Source organism: Lagopus muta, chromosome 5, assembly GCF_023343835.1.
Source record: "Lagopus muta isolate bLagMut1 chromosome 5, bLagMut1 primary, whole genome shotgun sequence".
Classification (NCBI taxonomy): Eukaryota; Metazoa; Chordata; class Aves; order Galliformes; family Phasianidae; genus Lagopus; species Lagopus muta.
Window position 1 is genome coordinate 58,165,192 of NC_064437.1, and position 14,050 is coordinate 58,179,241.

At 44.2% G+C, this 14,050-nt stretch overlaps 1 protein-coding gene across 2 annotated transcripts in view; it reads right to left on the reverse strand.

Annotated features, from left to right (window-relative positions):
- Positions 1–12,048, reverse strand: part of CCDC186 (coiled-coil domain containing 186) — a 29,920-nt gene extending 17,872 nt beyond the window's left edge. Inside the window, exons 1-2 of one of the 2 annotated variants that reach the window (XM_048944755.1) lie at positions 11,896–12,048; positions 95–802 (exon numbers count right to left, since the gene is read on the reverse strand). In XM_048944755.1, the coding sequence (XP_048800712.1) occupies positions 95–802; positions 11,896–12,005 (818 nt within the window). In that variant the 5' untranslated portion in view covers positions 12,006–12,048. The remainder of the gene's footprint in view (positions 1–94; positions 803–11,895) is intronic. The other variant, XM_048944756.1, reaches the window with a different exon arrangement.
- Between the last annotated feature and the right edge of the window lie 2,002 nt (positions 12,049–14,050).

Genomic DNA, 14,050 nt, shown 5'->3' on the forward strand with positions numbered 1-14,050 from the left:
CACTAGCTGTTTCCTAACACAAAGCCACATTCACACAACTGAAATTGTTTGGTATACACCTCCCTATTTCTGATGAGAATACTGAAACACTCACTTTTTTATAGTTTGCTCCTGCTGCAGGTATTTATCTTGCACGCATTTATCAAACACAGCCAAGGCATGTTCACCCTTCCTCACACCATTTGGGCATTTGCATTCTTTGGAAAACTCCGTAGATAAGAGTTCAGATTCTATTTCCTTCAGCAAATCCTCCTGTGAAGAAGTCTGTTGTATTGTGGAAATAAGCTTCTTTGTGCAGTCTGTGTCATAAGGGCTTTCCGAATAGATTTTATCACTAGATTTTCTCACAAAGTCCGACTCCTCCCTCAGCTCCTGCAGTAGTTCTATTAATGATTGTTCTGTCTGATTAGTTGTTGGATCTCGTCCAAATTCTTCACCAGAAAAGGACCCTGTTTCCATGGATCCTTCCACCCTTCTTTCAGAGCAGGTATTGGCACTACAGGTTTGCCCTTCTCTGTGGTCAAGAGCAGCACACTGCTGCTCCTGCCTTTCCGTCGGGCCTCCACCACCACTCGTGTCAGCAGCTGCTGAATCTTGGTCTGAGGACAACAACCTCGGTTCTGCTCCCAAAACACCAGCATCATCTCCAGTGCAACTGATGCTTGAGCAGCCCTTCATTCCAGCTGTGTCACCCGACTTCTTGCTACCTGACGACTGGTAAGAGGCCTCCTCTGACAGACCGGGCGGCTCCAGCGTGCTCTGCATTCCTGGTGAATACTCCTCCATCGTATTCCTGCAGAATCTAGAAGAACAACTCACATTAGACAACATATTATGATCCAAATCAAAACGAAAACTGAGAAAGGAGAAAGAAAGGCTACTGGTAGGGAAAACGCAACGGGCAAAAATATTTAGACACGGGTGATTTTAGCATTAGTAATTATTTTAATCCAGAAAGAATCCAAGTAATCACTCCTGAAAAAAAAAAAATCAAACATTAAAAGAACAAAAAAATTCCAGAAACCATGCTTTCATTTTCTATGTGTGATTTGAAAGCAGTAATACGCCCTCACTCTTTGTTTTAAACAAAACAGGGTGACTCCCTCATTCAGGTCACAACACACTTCCTTATTGTCACATCCCCACCTACTCATTCACACAGCCAAACCTATCTGTACCCAGCAGCTCAGAAGAAACAGGCTCAGGGTGACATTCTCTTTTCCCCTTCCACTTGCAAGCAACAGAAACCCCTCTGGATGAGCACAGATGGTCTGCAGCAGATTTGTGCTCTCAAAAAATAGCTTGCAGAGCAAAAACTTGAGGAGTTGAAAAGCTATGTAGGAAGGGCTCTTTTTAGAAGGACACCATACTGTGATCCAGATAGCCAGATTTTTGGAAGAGCCTGGGTATAATGCTGCATCTTTTTCAGTATCCCAGATGGTCAGGTGTCTGGAAAGACTGCTGGCATTCTTAGCAAGCACACAAAGCTCTTAACATACTATTTCCATCAGCAGAAATTCGTTACAGCAGTCATAACTTTCAGATGCAATCACATCCTGCTAATACTGGATAAATTAGTCTATGTATAAACAGAAGCATTTTTTCTTTAATTTACAAATTCAGCTTTGCTTTTCCAACAATTACATCAAAAGCAACTTTGCCATCTTTGCTTTCTCTCTCGTGCTTCACACAAAGCCGTTCAGCTACATGCTGCAGAACGCATTTGGACTCAACCTGAAAGGAAACCCTTTGTAGCACTTACCTTCTCCAGAGCCTCTGCCTTATTAACCAACATTAAGCACTGAGCCTCGTACCACTAAGACAGTGGGACACACAAATTCCATCATAACTGTGACTTATTGCTACCATTGTTACCTTTCTCTATTCGGAAGAAAATCAGATAAGGAAAAAAGCTGCAGCCTCAGCTGAGCTGTTTCTACCTGAAAATCCTAGCAAATGAGTCCCACTCCTACCCCCCAAACCCAGCATCCATTCATCAACAAGAGGAAGCTATAAATTGAACATAGGGCTGAGAGTAAGAAAGGGAACACGCTGTGGTGATAGTCACAAATCATCAAAAGACAATTCTACACCTTACAGTACAAAGCAGACAACTTCTCTTTGGTTTATAAAACAAATCTGAATGATGCATCCTGTCCATGACGTCCATCCAACAGGACAAACCAATAGGAACAACAATGAAGCAACAAATGAACACAGAGGTGGGAACGTGGGTGTTTTCAATATAACAAACCATGTGAAACTTGTGAAAGTTTCCCAAGCTTTACAAGGATATTAGCAAAATCCATCACCCCACTCCTTTGCTTCCAAATATTTACACATCAGTCAGTCCTGGAGCCAACAAATCCATCCACTTTGTTTGCACAGCCCAAACAACTGCTCTTTGGGTATCTCTACTTTTTGATAACTTCTCCCAGTAACAAAACGGCAGCGTGCTGTTGTTGCTCTAAAAACAAACCAAACCCACAGACAGCCTGTATCAGCAAAGAAAATGAATGCAGCTAAAAGAAAAATTATTCAGCTTGATAGTAGCCGAACAGAACTTGCTCCTACTTCATTAAAAAGCTGTTAAAAATAATGATTTGAGACCAGTGGATTTAAGAGTCAATAACCATGAAATAATGTGCAAATGATGCAGTTGTTCACATTCCTGTCACAGCTTGCAGTCCCCACACTCAGCAGACCTGGCCGTAGAAAACTGCAGTATTAGCATAAAGCCAAAGCACAATTTTTTTCAATGGCAGTCAATGTTGTCTAAGTTCTTGCTGGCACTTTCTCTGCAATGATCAGAGAGAATCTTTGGCTTATTTTAAGCCCTTTCTGATGTACTTCCTAAAGCATTATCAAATCCCCCAAATGCGTCGCTGTTAGATGTGTTACTGCCTCAAAGCTGCTCCCTGCTGCCCAGTGCAGTTAACTCCCACAAGAAGTGGTAAGATGAGGCATGGGAGCTTGCAGGTTGCTTGTCATATCTAAAATTTCCAGTCCAGTCAGCAAACCAGATGATATTTCTCCTCACAAGACAGCAACAAGTGAAAAATAGAAACCGTATATTAGCAAGAACACTCATTTTTCATCTTATTTCCTTCAGCAAATGTAACTGTGAATTAACGTTAGAGACTAATACAAATGTCTCTGGAAGCAGAAATAAAATTATTTGCATAATTCAAGTAATTGCAGAGCAATAACACACCACTGACTCCATGTATGATGGGCTATCATCAAGTGTGAACAAAGTTTAGGTTCTGAATTAACTCATGGGAAAATCAAACAGTGACTGCACTGATCTTTTAAAGCATGAAGAGTAAATTAAGAGCAAGTCTAGAAACACTGAATGCTTAACCTTTCAGTGCTGCCCAGAATACAAGTTACTACATTAAAAGCATCCCCAGCCTTTCCAATGCCAAACTACTTTACATTTATCCACTCACATCTATATGAAGCTGTTCATGCCCTACACAATTCTCCTCTCCTACCATCACTAAATAGGACAAGTTTTCATGTTTGAACTACTATCTTTGAAATAGAAATAAAACTTATCAGTTTATCTTCATATTGGAGTAACTGCCAATTCCAGCCCACCCTGACCATCAAATAGGTCTCCTGCATATCCCAAGTTTGCCACCATCCACGTCAGGCACCAAAATAGAGCAGATAAGACAGAAAACTGCAATGATTGTCAAGAAAAGGCTCCCACTTCGTACACAAAACTCTTCATGCTAAAGTAACTTAACAGCATCGACACCACAAAGCTAGCTGCAGCCAGCAGAAATGAAATGCTACCCATTCACATCAACCATGCAAATTAGCAGATCCCAAGCCAGGTACCTAATTAGACAGTAGCTGGTGGCTTTTCTATGTTTTGTATCCACCTTCTACTATCTAACATATTGCTATAAATGACTCTTCCAAAATCTAGGGTTTCACTTTCTTACCCAATACTGCATGGAGAAAAGAAGATACCTTGGTGCTCTTAGCACTATCTTCAGAAGGTGCCTGCAGGCCTGCACCTAGAAATCAGTGAAAGCCAAGTGCTGCCAGGCACACACTGCATTCTCCAGCTTCAAGCAGCTGCCCTGCTCCTCCTTCCTCAGTGACTGAAGCCGAGCAGCACAGAAGTACCTGCTCTACCATCCCTTCCCTATGAGACCTGACACCAGCACACCACCACTCTGCTGCCCGCACCACAGCCGGATGTAACCACCACCGAGTCTCTATGGAACACCCTAGGAGGAAATGTCTCCAATTACCATTTCAAGACAGACCCAGCCCCAGCATGCCTGCATACATGCCTGGAATACCCAGTCATCTCCGGAGAGCGCAGCACGTTTGGTGCAACACGTGCCAAGTTGCGCTGGCCCTCAGGTTTCCTGCCAGGCCTGGCACTCATACAGAGGGTCTGAGCAGCCCTCCTCCCAGCCTGTCTCACATCTCCCTACCTGCACACATCTGGAACAGGTTCCTGTCCTAATGCACAATGCCAAGAAGGCAGCTGTCTGCGTCTTCCCACAGCAGAAACAGAAAGCAAAGCAAGAGGTAACGCCCGATTCAAAACGTGGTGATAAGAGAAGGAGGAACGGCCACCCAGCCAGCCTCTCCTGCAGCCCCACTGGGCCCAGGAACAGAGCACAACCCACCCAATGCCTCACTGCACTGTTACACTGCAATACTGTCACGTTCACAAAAACCAAAACTTGGGTAGGTTGGTTTTTCTTCTTTTGTAGAGACTGTTTTGATTCTCACTGATGTGTTCTTCAAAGAAGCACGCAATCCTCCACCATTATCTCACAGGATTTGCAGTAATTAAATTTAAATCTGCATCAGCACATGTCCAGTCTAGCTATTACATTGGTACTTGGAGAAGTAGCTTAACTTCTGCCACAGCACACAGAACATTCATGGTTGTCACTGGAAGGCTTGCAACTCTCTCATGCTACTGTAACTGAGATGTGCTTGTCTGCCAAATTGCTGATAGCAAAACTGACTGGGATTAAAATCAGGAAGATTTTGATAGCCTGCAGATACAGTGAATGAACAACACAGCAACTTCTAAAGGAAGTCGTGTCTCACATCCATATGTGAAAGCAAGCAGAGACTCAGGAAATGAGCAGTATTTTTTTCACTCACTGTCTTTAGAACAGAGAAACATCCTCCATACACTGCTAATCAAGTGATAAGAAACCCTGATGTGACAGACATTCAAGCTCTTCAGTTAAGCATCTGCTACAAGACAGGTATTGATGATCTAGAGTGAACATTGAATACCCTGACACACAATCCTGTAAAGTGACAGAGACAAAAATTCTTCTAGGTCTTCTTCAGCAGCAGGCGCTGTAAGAGACTATTAAGCCCTGACCTCAGATAAGGTCTGAATATACAAAAATGCTTGCAAAACTACTGCATGTAAGAAGTCAAAACTTACAGTCTAGTGGAATTCATTTGGATTATGTTCATTTACATTCCACTGTCTGCAAGCAATCTATCTCAAGGTTTAAAATGACTTAAAAATCAAGTCAAATAATGTTTAATATTTAGCTACTTCAGCAGTACAGTCCTGATCTGTAAACTAACCAGCCAGTAAGATAAAGGTCTTAACTTGTCCCACTAAATCCAGCTGCTAAGCAGACAAGTCAAGCAGCTCTTTTCCTTAGACAAGATTTGCTCTCACTTCTGCAACCTGAGCGCATAATGTGCTACACCACGTCAGTGTGATCTCAGAAATAACGTGCATAGATAACTACAGTACTGTATCCTTGCTATGATGATGTATTATGTCAGTTAGGTACTTGCTCATAATTCTATTTTTACAGGGAAAGAGAAAGAATTAGCAGAGCCAGCGATGGTATCTCTGAACATTTATCTGCCTGTTTACTAATCCAAGATTTATCAGTATATATAGAACAAATGTGTAACATGTGATCAGACATTCCTATCAATAAGTGCATAGGTATCAGAATACATGCTAGCAATAGGGAGCTTCTTGCGGGTACAACTCTATTAACAAGATTATGAATAAAAACCATTTCAGATGATACCTACATTGAACCACCATTCTAATTCCTCTATCCAACTTAACTAGAAGAACACTGTTTGAAAATTTAAGAATTCTGCATTTCCTCTGTATTAACAGAGAGTTAAGATCTATCTTTTTAACTTCCAAGTTAAAGCATTTTCTCCTTCCTGCTCTCCTCTTCTGTTTCATTCTGCTTATTATCTATCATAAAGCGAAAACAAATTCTCAATTCAGGGTCCATTCACCGACCAAGGGAAAAAAACCAGCTGTTTCTATAACATGCAATCCTGCCTTTTCCTCTGCTGACAAGCACATACACCCTACTGATTAAAGATGTTCAGGACACATTCTTCCTTGGGCTGTCCATCAGGCAATCCACTATACCATTAAAAATCTTCACTCTGCTGCATATTTCCCAGCCACTGAAAGATAACTGACAATGAAAAATAACTCACAATGAAAGTAATTCCCCATGTGCTTCCCACTGTTTGCACAACCCTAAGGGGAACACAACCTTATACAGCCTGCTGGCCTAATACTACAGACATGCACCAACAACTTGGTACACTTGATTCAATGCCATGCCATTTCCAACTGCCTGTCTTTTCGGTCTCCTTAAGAAACACAAACACAACTCTTTTAAATCCTGGACCACAAGGAACTTCCTAAGCAGATGCACTATGAACGTTACACTGCATAAAACACACAGTTTGAGCCAGGCCATGCCATTCTTACCTTCTAAAACGGAGAACAAAGAGGCTTTATTTCAGCCAAATTCAGGACATTTCTAAAGGAAACTAAATGACAGAACGACAGGAAGTATTTTTGAAGCTTGGCTGTAGAGGAAATTTACTGTCAATAAGGGAAAAAAAGAACTGTATCTTGTCATCTGGGAACTGCCACATTTGGACTTTTACCAGAAATAGAGCAAAGAAGGACAGAAGTGTGTGCCTAGGGTGGTATTGTAAGCAAACAGACTGGCTGTGAAGGTCCCACAAGATAAAAATCACTGCTGGAACAGAAAAAGAACATATTCAGGCCGCAAAGCAGAGCTACACAGTCAAGAAAGGGGGACAAGAAAGGGAGGGAAGGAGCAATGCTTCTGGAGTGCACACACTTAACAAAGATTTGTTCAAAGCAGAGTGGATTTTACAAGAGTGAAAAGTATTTTGAGGCATATAAGGTTCTGAACGAGGAGTAAATATTCTGTTAGCAAGAAGTTAATATGATAAATGTAGTTTACTGAACAGCAGACATACTCAACCACCCATCAGACAATATAATGGTCAGCTGCAATCAATTACATCAGTTCCTTTCGACAATAAAGGGTCTGCATCATGTTTGGATAGATGCTTTCCCCCATAGCTGTGCTATGAGACCCTGTAGCAGAGCCACTTGCAAAGACAGCATCACCTCCTCTCCACCAAATGAGCATGCACACAATTTTAAATAATAAATCACAAAGCCACAGTTCTCACATCATTGCTCTCCGCTTCTGGAAACCTGAAGAGCATTCAAAGTCCCATAATATTAGAAAAAAGCTTATTTTTAAGCAGAAGCATAACCTGAATTTACAAAACTATCTTCATTTCATATCTGTCACAACAGAGCACTCAGACTTCCTTTAAGCAACGGACTGAAGACTAATGACCCAAAGCTGCAGTGGTACATTTCAGAGTGTAGGTGGGGAACAAGGGGAGAAGTGATTAAGCATTCCATGGCTCATGAGCAGATGATGCCAAGAGTCTGCAGGGTATGAAGTACCATGATCAGGCCAGGCAAATGGACAAGCAACAGAAGTCTGGTGCCACTGACACAAGAAGCTCACATTGCCAAAGGTAGGAATCTCAGGATGGATGTCACCTCAGCATGAATATAGTCACAGTGCCACTGTAGCTTCTACTGTAAACCAAATAAACAATGACACCTCTAAACAAAGTCAGTAGATTTAAAGGAAAACACCTATCTGTAGAACTGTTCCCCCCCCACAGCTTGCTTCACAGCAATTATCTCTACATTGTAATTTGAAATCATTATTTCTCAGTCCTTTCTCAAGCTCTGCACTGGACCAATTGCTGCTGTTATTTATTTTGCTTTTCTAGATGTTATCACACCAAAGTAATCTCCGCTGGAGATTCACCATAAAAATCTGGGTAAACACCCTTAAACATTTAGTCTCCTCAAATGGCCTGTAAAACTCACTAACCTTCCCTATCTGTACTGGTTTCTGAACTCACGGCAAACTGAAGTAAGAGAAACTTACCTCCTTCACTATGCAATTCAGCTAAATCAAAAGGGACAGGGATGGAAAGGTGCACAAGGCCAGACATTTCACAAACTAGCAACTGACATAAACTCAAAGCCAAAAAAAAGCCACCTATTCTCTTAGTTACATAAGCAGAACGGCATGCCACCCAGTTTTAGAAGTGATGAAATAGCAGAATAAGGAATAGAGTTGAAAAAACATCAAAATATTTAAGAGAAAGCCAGAAACTGAACAGCTCTAGAAGAGATGATGTTCACCAACACCTCCTGCTTACCACACAGAACTGACAGAGGATTGCCATGAGGTCCTGTGCAACCAAAACACAAGAAGTCCAACAGTGTACCATGTAGCAAACAGAAGAAAACACCTGAGTCCCACCTGTACTGGACTCCCTCACCATTAATTTACTTTCACCCTAGACCTAATACAAGATACTGGTTCTAAATTGAGCAAAATACACAGGACTTAATGAGGTATCAGCCAATAGTGCTGAGAGGGAAGATGTAACAACGGTCCCATCTACACTGAAAAGCTAGAGGACTCCAGTGCAGACAGGATTTGTGTGATTCACTGCAGACGCAGCAAAGCTGACTGTGCTGGAACACCAAGTTCTCCAGACCAGGCGTAACTTTACACAGCTCCCTGCTGCAGCTCACACAAAGACTTGCTTTGATTTACATTCCTGGAGAGAGAGAGAAGCAGATGTGTGTGTATACACAGTGGATACTCTCTAGATTTCGCTGCTTTTATCAGTTTAATACTTAAGCTCAATTATGTTTCTTCAAATCTTTATATAAATGCTGATCGTGTGGCCCCAAGGCAGTGTCAAAGTACAAAGCTCAGTATCACCACCAATTCTTTTAGCATGAGTCAAGTACTTTAGAAGACAAGGATTACTCATATTTCAACTTTGCTTAAGTCACCACTTAAGTAGTTGAGCATTGAATGAATTCCTTCAAGGTATTGCTAGGTTTTTCTCTTGATCTCTTTCAAGTGGTTAATATCATGGTCACATTAACTCCATATTCAGTACCAAGTAACAGCACAACTCTAAAATAAAGTTTACCTGTTAAGCTTTAACAAGCGGGACTGGATTTGTTCCCCATTATAACACAAGTCATTGGGTATGCTGCGAGGCTGAGGTTTTTGGTTGTTTCACATACTAGACACAAGGTTAGAAGCCCGTGTCTCAGGGAAAAACATTTACTAACAGGCTCCTTCTACCTGAAACTACAAATAAAACTTCAATAATTAAGGGATTACGCACAGACTTGTAATCTTCTGACACTTGTTTTTCAGTACATAACTCTTCCAAGCCAACTAGTCTCACCTACAGCACTCAGCAACAAAGGCACTACCAGAAACAGCGCCTCGATAACCTTGCAGGAGGTTTAGAATCACGCCTTCAACTCTGTTCAGAACAAGGCTAAGTTAGCAGCCAGCAAGTTATTATCGCTGTCATGTCTGCATTCACATTCTGACACTGATATCATCATTTATGCAACACAGAGTGCATTAAGGGAAGGAAAGAAATGCAAATTATGACTGAGATCACAACATAGACAAAGCACACGTTCTATGACAGGGCTTCTCCTTTGTACACTGAGTAATAAGCCTTTTCTGTAAGGTACAAATTAGACACTGGCACACCTTACAAAACTGTAGTGTCACACAAGATACTAGCCTTAGCTTGCTGGGCACCAAAGGTGCCAGTACATTTGCAATCCATGGCTATTTTCAAAGGGCATCTCCAGAACACAACCAACCACAGCATTACCACCTGCCTGACCTCTGCATACTGAAAAACACCACTCATGAGGATGGTAAGGCACTACTGTTTCCAAATCTGAACTCCTTGCAGAGTTTCTCCAGCATCCCTGAAGGAAAAACAAACAAACAGAAATAAGGAAGTCTTCAAAAATCTGAATGAATCAGCCATTTGCTCTAGAAAGAATGAACTTCTGATAGTTAATATGAGAGGAACTATTATCTACAATACTTCATACACTTCCTGAAGTCAGGACTGTGATTTCTCCTGCACTTCCAATCTTCAGAGGCTGGTTTGTTTCTAAGGAGACTTTTTTGCTTTCATTTGAGGCAGCAGAGTCTCAGTCTATGGTTGGAAGATAAATTATCCAGTAGGCTTTCCAATATTGTTTTTTGCAGAGAAAAATACATTCTGAAGAAGCCAAAACAGAACAAAGTATAGGACGTCACCAACTGTTGGAGCCCAGATATTAACAAAAATTGCAGACTAGTCATTCACCATATTGCCTTTTGCCTAACAGCAATCGGGTATCCATAAAAAAAGTTTACTATTTTTTCACAGCTCTTTAAAAAGTCAGCTTGAGGAAGTTCAATATTAGCCTAAGGCAGTGATAAGCAACATAGCTATCAGGACCAAATAAACCATCCTCTGTATTCTTTGATTTCTCAGTCCTCTTCTCAATGCTTTGAAAGAGCAAATCTCACCATACCAATAAATATCTGTCAGCAATTCCAAATCAAGTAAGCCTTTCAAAACAATAGAAAATATTGTTTTAAAGCCAAGAAAGGACAACTGAAGGATTTCAGAAAGAGAAGAACTCAAAGGCAATACAGTCCAAGTTTACTTTTTTTTTTTAATGAAATAGATGGCATTATAAATACCATTATAAATACCACCTCTTGGGTTGGACCGCCTCTTGAAGCACCCTCAGAATTCCAGTTTCTTATGCTTTCAGAGCTCAACCACCTCTAAAGTGAACAGCAACATAAGCACTCCCAGGAGTTGGTGATTAGAGTGATTACCTTTCCTTTTCAATATAAAAATACAGCTGCCTTTCATGCTGTTTCAGCTGTAACCTTACACAGCAAGCCACAGCAGTCACGTGGATTTCTCAATGCTCCGATTGTCACATTTTAAGTCCTGAAAACCAACTTTACAACACACAGTCAACCTGCAATAGAGGCACACTATTACATTTCCCACCTTACATACAGATCACAGTCTTACATGAGATCCTGTCCTGCTCTGCACAACCTCCCTGCAAGCACGCCTCTATCAGACCCACCCCGGCAGGTTGTTAGGCAGGACGTAAGCCCAATCCCACATTCCAACACCGTGACCATCTCGAAGTCACAGCAAAGCTTCCAGCTTCCAAACCCAGAAGAACAAGCAGCTCCCGCAAATGCAGAAACAACGACAGTACGGCAGCGCTGCAGCGGCTCTGGAACACGACCTTCCTGCTAACGCACCAGCCGCTGATCTTCGTAACCGCACAGCGAAATCACGGAACACCGCAGAACCAGACAGCACGACCTAATTAGCAGCACGAAGAAAGCTGTCAAGAGACAAAGCGGCTCCCGGCCCGCTCAGCAGGCGGACAGGGAAGTCCCTGCTCAGGGGGCGCAGCGCTGACCGCCCCGCACCGGTGTCGCCTCCCTGGACGCCCTCAGTGCCCCCGCCTGCCTCCAGGAAGCCGCCGCGAGACCCGCGGGCACCGGCGGCCCCCGAGCGCTGAGCCGCGCCGCCTCACCCGGCCCGCTCTACAGCCTCTCAGAACGCAGCGGGGCCGAGAGCCGGCGGCACGCGGGCACCCCGTTCCCAACTCACCCGCCTCTCCTCCGCGGCCCGCCCCGCGCAGGGCGCTCACCGTTCGCTACGAGGCGGACAGAGAACGCGCCAACCGCCCCATGGCCGCGCAGCCCGGCCGCCTGACACATCAACAAAGATGGCGGCGGGCGACGCGACGGAGGGACCCGAGGGGGGCGGGGCTACGGGGGGGTGGGGCCGCGGGGGCGCGCAGGGGTGCGCGGGGGCGCGCAGGTGGCAGGTGAGGGCTGGGCGGAAGCTGGAGAGGTGGGGGCGCTCAAGTGTGCGCGAGCGTCGCACGGAGTAGTGAAAAGTTAAAACGAACATGGCTTTGCCCGCAGCCCTACCGGCGTTCCTTATGTGGCTCCTCAGCGGAGCTCTCCCTCAGGCAGATGAGAAGGGCTCTTCCTCCTCGGCTCCCCGCAGCCCCAGCGCTGTGCCTCAGGCCGTTCTGCCTCTCTCAGAATACCAAACTTGTGCCAAATTTCCGTCTCAACGCTGCCGTACCCCCAGGAGCAGCTGCAGATACTCAGGAAAGATAACGGCAGCGGCACAGTGAGCCTTCCCTGAAGTGCTGCAAATTAAATGCGAATGATTGAATTAGCTTTGCTCTTGGTGAGCCAGCAGCAGCTCCTATTCGGCAAGCACAGATGGGACGGAAGGCAATTTCTGTGTGAGGGAACTCACCTAAAGCAGTCATACACCTCAGCCTGCGCTGCAGGCATCAGCTCTGCATTGCAGAGGCAGCAGCAGAATGTGCCCTGGTCTTCCAAAAGGTTGCAGGTGGGGCTTTGGGCTCTTTTGTCTAAGAAAATAAAAGCGTTGATGTAATTTCCCAGTTTCTAGTTGGAATTTGTTAACTATACACAGCATCTTCATAGCTCTGTCCACCACAGGGGCTTGCAATCCTTCCTATGTTCTCAGCTTCAGGTGTGGCAAGTGGCAGCATCCCCACTTTGAGGGCTTACACGAACAAACAGGTGGCAATAAAACGTGCTGCAGGCTCAGCTGGAGGGATATAGCTGGGAGCAGGGGCAGCACTGCCTGGCTCCCCTGCTCTGCATCTATCAGCAAGACAGCCTGTTGTAATGTCATTACTTCAAGCTGATGCAATTCCACATAATGGCAAGGTTGCATAAAGAGTTATTATTTTGTTCATTAAGAATTGCTTTCATTAAGTAACTATTTTATTCTCGGGCTTGCTGTGAGTCTTCGGGGCACATCAGGAAGTGGGCACGGTGCTGGTGCTGCAGCCTGGCTCCTCCTGGTGTGTCTGATTTACACAGGATATCATTCACTCCTGTAATTACACAACTGCTCTGAGTAACTCGTACCAGGAAAAAGCTATTTCCATGACATGTTGTTTAGACCGTCCTTTGTTCAGCATGTGGCATAGCGGTGCTCCAGCTACTTCCAAAGCACTTGGATACCATACATTAGAGCTAATTACACCTGCTACCATATTACAAAACCTTCACGCAGGCCCTGACGAGTTGTAGGCAAAGCTGCATTGACCTCCTACAGCTCCCGATCAGCCTTCTTCCCATTTACCTTTTCCCACTGCAGAAGGCAGGCCTGATGTTTCTCCATTTAAAAATAGTTTCTACTGCTGCCAGTTCCTGCCCTTTCTGGTCTGCTGAGGCTCAATCGTTCTTTGAAACTTTTCACAGCAAGAAAGCTTCATGTCAGCTCACATGCTGCTGAAGTTCTGTTCCCAGCAGGACACTCCATCCTCCTTTGGTTGCACCCTTTCCTGCCAATATTCTGTATCATTAATTAGCGTTGTTCCCAAAGGCTGGATGTGGCAGCCTGGTCTGGTGGTTGGAGACCCTGCACACAGCAGGGGGAATGAAACTAGATGGTCACCGTGGTCCTTTTCAACCCAGGCCATTCTATAATTCCACAATGCGATTACATGGCAGTGCACACTGGCAGAACTGTTTTGATTCACCCTCGGGGATGGAAGTGATCAGCCAACAAAAACGCAGACATTTTAAGTCACAGAGATCTCCAGCCTTTGCTGCGATCCCTTTACCCAAAACTCAAACGCCTGATAACAGATACTTATTGACCCCTTGCACCGAGTTTCTTCGCACACATCCCGCACACGCACTGCGCACACCGGCCGGCCCGGCCGGAGCCTGGCGGGCAGTGCGCGCGTCCCGCCCCGCGGAGC